General features: G+C 48.9%; 1 protein-coding gene across 1 annotated transcript in view; it reads right to left on the bottom strand.

Moving 5' to 3' along the window:
* Nucleotides 1-6,371, bottom strand: part of LOC138503196 (uncharacterized) — a 144,727-nt gene extending 138,356 nt beyond the window's left edge. Inside the window, exons 1-2 of the mRNA XM_069622797.1 lie at nt 6,291-6,371; nt 2,353-2,392 (exon numbers count right to left, since the gene is read on the bottom strand). Of these exons, the coding sequence (XP_069478898.1) occupies nt 2,353-2,392; nt 6,291-6,371 (121 nt within the window). The remainder of the gene's footprint in view (nt 1-2,352; nt 2,393-6,290) is intronic.
* Between the last annotated feature and the right edge of the window lie 1,352 nt (nt 6,372-7,723).

A 7,723-nucleotide genomic window follows, 5' to 3' on the forward strand; every position in this document is an offset into this window, starting at 1 on the left:
AGGAAAGATACATCACAGCCCATATTTGAACTCGGGGCATATCGGAGTGCTCAAGTCACGTTTCCGCTCCCTTGGCCACTCTGGTGGTGAGCTGCTATATGCACCACCATTAGTGTGCAGGATCATTATGGCAGCATGTGTCCTGCACAATGTTGCAACACGCCGTGGCATACCGGTGGACATGGTGGTGCCTCCACATCCGCAACCGCATGCATGCCATTTGTGCATGGCAGGTGAAAGGGCACGTGGCAAGGCTGCCTGTACCCAGCTTGTGGCTACATTTTTCACCTAAAATCCAACCACTGTGGAGTGCACACAGCCCTGGTACATTCCAGGTGCCATTCAATGATGACAAAGGGCCAATCATCTGGGCCCACCAAACCACCTTGAGAATGTGTCCATGGAAATGCAACATTGTATGCATCCCTTCGGACTAAATGTAATTTAATTTTGTATTTCCATAAGAAACACATAGAATAGGGACTATGCCACTACCACCATTCCAAACTAGACATCCAATCGCCTGTGTGTCACACAAACAGTCCCAAATGTCATGTTAAATAATCACCAGACTGTGCTATGGTATGTAATGTCAAAGTAGACAGATAAATGGCCAATACATAATACAGGTACAAAAATAACACCTGCTCATAGAGATCCATAATATTCTGGACATGAAGAGTAAGTTCATACTAAACTATACTACACTATCAACAGTGCATGTAACAGTGAATCTGCCAGACAGTGATTCATCATATTTTCACAAGTGCATCAATATACCATCATGCAGGGACCAAGGACAGGGTGGAACAGACAGACACCGTACCTGCATGGTGCAATCAGAAGGAGCAAGTGCACAGATATTTCCAACCTCAGAATACCACACCCCTCTGAACAAGTTCAGGGATGGTTCAAGTGCAACTAGTTAGTGGATGCTTGGCTAAGTGCAGAGAGATGCAACTCTCTCTGGTCATTCCCCAAGTGCAGTGATGATGACACTAGTCCACGTCATGGAGGCAACTGCCCCACAAATTGCTGGGGTTGACAGGGGCATGTGAGACCTTGAGACGCATCAAGCAGACAGTCATCAAGCAGCCAGACAAAAGGAATGGAGAGAGTGAGAGAGCAGAGGGATTGCTTAGCAGGGAAGAGGGAGATAATTGAATTGTTCATTTGTATAGCACCTATGCACAATATGTTCCAAAACGCATTCAAGGAGGAAGTGAACATATACGAGAATACAGTTACATTCTTACAAGTCCTTGAAAAAAATCAGAATGTGAATAAAAACTATCTTAATCAGCCTGGAAACGTTTCAGATAATGCAAGTGCAAGAAACAATAAGGGAGGCGGGGTGGGGCAGAAAAATGAGACAAAACAACCGGTTACATTACAATGCCGGACGGCAATTGATGTATTGCCGGAATATTAACAAGAGGAGGGGGGTTGGGGGGTATGGCATGAGGGAGAAGGAGAGGAACAACACAAGCAACTAACATACTAGGTCTGACGACGATTCAGAATAGTGCTGGAGGGGGAAGTGGCAGGAGAAGATAAGGAGGGAAGGAGGAGAGACAAACAAGCTGCTATCACTAAGGTCACAAGACAAATGAAAGAGTAAATGCTAATGAACAGTAAGAGGGAGGGGAGGAGGAGAGGGCAGGTGGATGAGAAAGCCAGGCAGCTACAATTACTATACCTGATGGCAATTGAGGTAGTGCCGAAATTTAACAGAAGAGGGGAGGGGAGGAGGGATAAGGGGCGAGGGAGGAGGAGGAGGACAAAACAAGCGACCAACGTACTAGGCCAGACAAACTTTCAGAGTAGTGCTGGAGAGGCAGGTAGGAGAAGAACAAAGGAGGGGGGACACAGAAAGGCATCTAATATACAAGTCAGGAGGCAATATGAATAGCAAAGTGCCATAGAACAGATAGTGGGAGAAAGGGGGGGGGGGTAACAACACACCATCAAGGGAGACCAGAGGAGGGTGGGCGCAAAAACAACCATCACGGGGTGCAAGGAGGGTGAGGGGAACACACACAGCCATCACGGGGGGCAAGAGGGGGTGAGGGGAACACACACAGTCACCATGGGGGCCAAAGGGGGGTGAGGGGAACACACACATCCATCACGGGGGTAAAGGGGATGAGGGGCACACACACAGCCATCACAGGTGGCAAGGGGGTGAGGGGCACACACACAGCCATTACGGGGGAAAGGGGATGAGGGGCACACACACAGCCATCACAGGAGGCAAGGGGGGTGAGGGCCACATACACAGTGCACTGTTTCCATGCAAACAACACCGAAGTGTCAGCAAATGCCATGCACTCACCTGTCCGTGGAACTCACCTGTCTTGCATATGATGCACACCATCGAGAGACGCTCTACCTACATGGAAAGCAATGCAGAGTAACAGCACGAAATACATGCACATACATGATCACAGTTGACACCAGAAAGAAAAAATGCATAGAACACACAGTGCAGGAGCAACACAGGGTGACACAGGGTGAATGGCCATTGACATTGATATGTACAGGAGTACAGTGTCCCACAACAGAGAGAGAGAGTGGCACAGAGAGTGAATAACAAGGAGATGACAGATCAAGGAGTCCATGGCCTGGTTTACTGATGTACAATGACATGCTGCACAGCACAGTCGGTGCGCCCATTGAGGTATCCACATAGGTAGCTTACACAGTGACATGAGCTCCAATCAAATTACCACAATGCCATGTGAGCACGCAAAGGACATATAAGAGAACCAACACATGCAGCAAAGATGACCAACAATGAAGCATGCCCAAACTGCAAGACAGTGCAAATGCTTCCCAAATAACTGTCTGAATGTTGGAAATCCCACATGACCTTCACCAGTAAGTGTCTTTCCTAATTTGTTAAAGGAACGACATTGTCTGGTGGAGGGAATGAGGAGTGTGGACTTCGAATGGTGCAGGATGTCTCAGCCGGGACAGCAGTCACCGCCACATCACTGATTAGTGGAACAACATGGGCAAACATATTAAAACACCCATTGTGCAGTATAATTGACAAAGCACACATGTGCCATGGAAAAACAAAGCTATGATTACCTGCACATGCCACTCGGTGCATCCCTATACAAACATGCTAGATGAGTTCACTAGGCATACCTGCACGTACACCACTGTACAGATCTAGTCCCTGCGGAGATGCACCTCAAGGACAAAAAAAAAAGACCACAACCAGGTAAGGGCAAAACAAAATATGACATGCCAACATCTGGCTGGGGGGGGGGATATTTGTCCATCTTGGATGGGGAGGGAAAGATGAGTGGATGTTGATAAAGACAATTCCCTCCATGGGTACATGGACCGCAAGACTATCATGGATTGGGAGGGCCGTCGTTGCTTGGGAGGGCTGTCGTCGCCACCTTCCTGTGTAGAATGCGAAGGTGGTTGTGGTAAGTGTTAGGGAGAATTCTCTGTTTAGGCTGAATTTCCTAACCTAGTGAGTCCCCCAGCAGCTTTGCTGGATTTCTGGAGTTTGTTTTTTTCTCCTGCCAAGAGTGAGACTCTTTTTCTCCCACTCTTGGACATGATTTGTGGTGTTCCTTTGAATGTTAATGTGTTTCATAGGCTATGGGGTCTTTTACTCCATAGGGTCTCATATGTTTTTTTTCTATGTGTGTTACACCGCACCCTCCGTGCAGTAACACCGAGGTGTCATAGTGACCCCCCACCATAGACTCCATACCCTGGGACTGACTACTGTCTCCCAGGGCATGTAAAGTCACCATTGGCTTTACTAGTCCCAAATTACTAACAGAACCAGTACAAACCATCATATTGTGGACTTACTGGTAGGGGCAATTCAATTGCCCCTGGGTCTGTTATTCGAGGGGGCACTGTCCCGTCCCCCCTTGTCGAGTTTTGGCTGGTGGCAGTGGATACTACTTTTTATATTCAACCGCGAATATATCTCTATCGGATTTTCCCATTGTTCGAGGCTAATACTTTTTAACATAGCCTCTAACATACCACGGTTTATTTATTTAATATTAATTCACATGTTGGTATTTTCTGCCAGAACTCGGTTTTAAAATGGCATTTGTGTTCGCCTCTGTAACTCCAAACCAAAGGTCGAGCCCTTTGTTCCACTTTTTGGCGGGCTTCTCCACAGAAGCCTCCAAAAGTGGTTCCACTCTGTCTGGGTACCACAAGGGGTGTGGGAGGGGGTTTAGGCACCCTGGACTGAGTTGCCTTGGCAACTCAAGTCGCACTCTTGTGTGATTGGCCCAAGTGGTGAGCCGGCCGGCTCACCACTTAGCATGTTTTGATTGACAGCTAGGCTGAGTGAATGGGGGTGTGCTGCATAAAAGCAGGGCTTTTGGGACTGGAACTTCAGAAGTCGCCACAGGACCTGAAAATCCGACGAGGGAGAAGCTGAGCCGACCTGCTATGACGACACCACCGGTGGAGCCCTGCTGAACCGACTCACCACTTCCCAACAACAGAGGAGATCTCCCTGCTAGAGAGTCTTTTTCCCCTGACTGGTGGGCACAACCAGTTTACCTTCTTTGCTCGCATACCAGGACGTCTAGTGGTAGAATTGCCCATGCCAAGCACCCCGGCAACCGGATAGCCACTTACCACTGGACCGCGAATAAAAGGGCCGCTCCTTTTAATTGAGAACTCCGCGGCTGGTTTCTTCCCTGGCAGTGCAACGGACTCCTGCTTTCCTCCCAGACGAGATCCTCTCTTCCCCCGGACAAAGCACCAACTTGCACCTGCTGCCAGGAACAACTGCCCCCGCTGGAGCGTTCTCACCATTTTAAGGTACCGTGTCCGCCAGACCTCCCTTTCTAAAGATTGCTACAAGGTAACAATAATCCCTTAACCTTCTGGACTGGGCTGGCCACCTTGACCATCTAACAGGTCCCTTTCTGTTGATCCAACTCCTTCTGAAACTATTGCGAGACTTTTGGGCACTTTTAACCGTGTGACCTTGGACACATTTCGACCGGAGCCTCTTAAAGTGGGTCCGGCCTTGTTAACTTTGACTTTACGGTTTTAACCTGCCTTCTTCTCCTACTGTGTTCTTCTGAAAGGGTTGGGATCTGTTTCTATCTTTGCTCTACCTTTCTCTCCCTTTTTAACCGATTGATTAGAGTGCCATCTTCATTAAGCGCTCACCGCTGTCTGAAAATAAGTGTTGCCTTACTTAAGACTTGTCTAATAATCGTTGAAGGGAGTGTATATCTTTTAGTGACCGTGTTTCTGAAATGCTTAACATTAGTGCCAGTGTGTTTAACTAGATGTGTTTTTAAATAAATAATTATATCTCTTTTACACCAAGCTCTGGTCAGTGTTTGCTTGTTCTACTGTGTTCTTTTGACCTATTGTGAATACTCTGTATATTGCCTAACTCTTCTTGAAAGAAGTCTGACTGCCTAGCCACAGCTACCAGGTAAATCTGGGTGGTACAGACTGCTACCAATTGGGTTTACTGCCAACCACCTGTAGTCTTAAATCTTTTTCAGTGGTCCCAGAGGGAACTGCACAGGTTTCTGCCTAACAGTAAGGGATGTTGAGCATGTATGGCCCTGGCCTGGTCTTCCATGGCAGCGGCCAGGCGGGACCCATATAAATGCATCTGCAACATGAAGCCTCGGAGGACTGCATGCAACACCTCACAGGATGCACAGAGTTCCTCCGAGATTGTACCAGTCAACAGTTGCATCAGCTGGTCGCACTCTGTACTGCGTGCTGCCTCTCGCACTCCCATTGATGCTCTGAGGGCCAGTTACTCTTGCCTCAAGGCTTCCCTGTGGGCCTGACCCTCTGCAAGCAGGGATGCCTGCTGAGATTTAATTTTGGCCTGTCGGCTTCCGTTGCTGGCCTCCATGTGCGGCCTGTGTGAGCGGCATGTGGACCGCAATGCCAGCAGCTGGTGCTCTACCTGTGTTTGTCGGGAGAACATGGAATTGGCCACCCTATCCATTTCCTGAGCCAACATCTCATAGGAAGCACCCTGTTGCTGTGCAACACCCAACATTGACTGCTCCCACACTGTCTCCCCAGCCGCAACATGTGCATGGCCCTTGATGTTAAGCCGCTGTCTGTGGCTGCAGGACTGCATCCCTCCCTTGGGCATCCATCCCAGGACCGGAAGCCAATAGAGTGGAGCATGGCCTTGCAGCTGTAACCACCACAGACGAACATGGCAACACTGACTGGCCCTGTGAGGGGACGTTTTCCCCTGCAGACGCAGGGCCTATATCAGCACCATCACTTGATGCACTCACCTCCGACAGCATAGAGGAATGGACGTCTGGTTCCCCACCAGAGCCACTGGTATCACTGGAGGTGGACTCATACCTAGTCATGCCCCGGATGGACTGTAGCAGCAGTGGATTCTCATGGGCTGCCACACACGTCCTCCACTGGTGCTCTGTTGGAGCTCAGCATCCTGTTCCTCCTCTACCTCATCCCATGAATCTGGTGGCTCATCACCAGCCTATGGACCCATAAAGACATGAGGAATCATGGCAATTGCATCTCCTACATGCATCACAATGCTGTCCTGCAACACATTTACATGCATGTTAACATGCCATAATCTGCATTAACACATTATGTACAAAAGTCCATGAAATCATGGCATATGCAGACTTGCCACCACATCCCATGTCCCTGACCATGTAAGCACTGCAGATATTGCCAACAGACATGTGTGGTGTCCCAGGTGTGTGATGTGGAGAGTGAAGACTTGTGCTGGGAGATAGGAAGAGGGGACAGTGACACACAAGAGGGTCAGGGCCATGCACCCATGGGGTGTGTTTTCAGTGTGGCAGGTCAACATGGATGACTCCAGACGAATTTCTTACAAGGGGCTCAGTGCCATAGCTGCGGCAGGGATTTGCACGGTGTAGTAAAATGCTAGGTCACCCATGGCACAATGGCCGGCCCCCTCTGACAGTGTTCATGGACGGTATGTGTAGCATGAAACCACCTATGGACATGTGTGGATGGAACTTCTACTACATGCAGTGCATGATGAATATCACGTGCTTCAGACACAAGCACTTGACTGGCATAGCTGAGTCATTAACATCACTGATGTACATAGCCAGAGGCCACGTTGTGTTGGCATGCTGGAAATGTGTATTAGTATCGGACGGTTGTGGATGACTACTGTCCCAAAGCCATGTTCAACTGATGTGAAGCACATGTGTTGTATGCACTCTGTAGTACACAAAGCACGAGTCAGTAGACCATAACATGGTTCACCCATGGCAGTCATACAAATGCAGGCAGAAGTGGCACACAATCATACCAATTAATTCAATCTGCATACACCTATTCAGGATGCACAAGCTTCATCACTCATCAGACGTTTCCTCGTAATTTGGCAGGCCTCCCACGCCTTGCAGCTGATCCACAAGAATCAACTCGCTCATGGCCTCTTCTTGTGGAGTGAGCTCCTCCTTCTGCGGTGACCCACCTCCAGCCACCAGAGCAGAAGTATGGTTGGCATCCAGCTTTTGTTTGGTTCGAAATTGGAGGTCATTCCACTGCTTCATGATCTCACGAGCGGTGCACCTCTCATTACCCAAGGCGTTGATGCCATCCGTGACTCGCTGCCAATGGACCATACGCTAAGCGGACGTATGTGTGGTCCCTGGCCCCGTACACATGTCACAGTGGTGGTAAAGCACGTAGTCCACAAGGATCTTGA

This window comes from Ambystoma mexicanum, chromosome 1p (genome assembly GCF_040938575.1).
Source record: "Ambystoma mexicanum isolate Mex_15411 chromosome 1p, UKY_AmexF1_1, whole genome shotgun sequence".
Lineage (NCBI taxonomy): Eukaryota > Metazoa > Chordata > Amphibia > Caudata > Ambystomatidae > Ambystoma > Ambystoma mexicanum.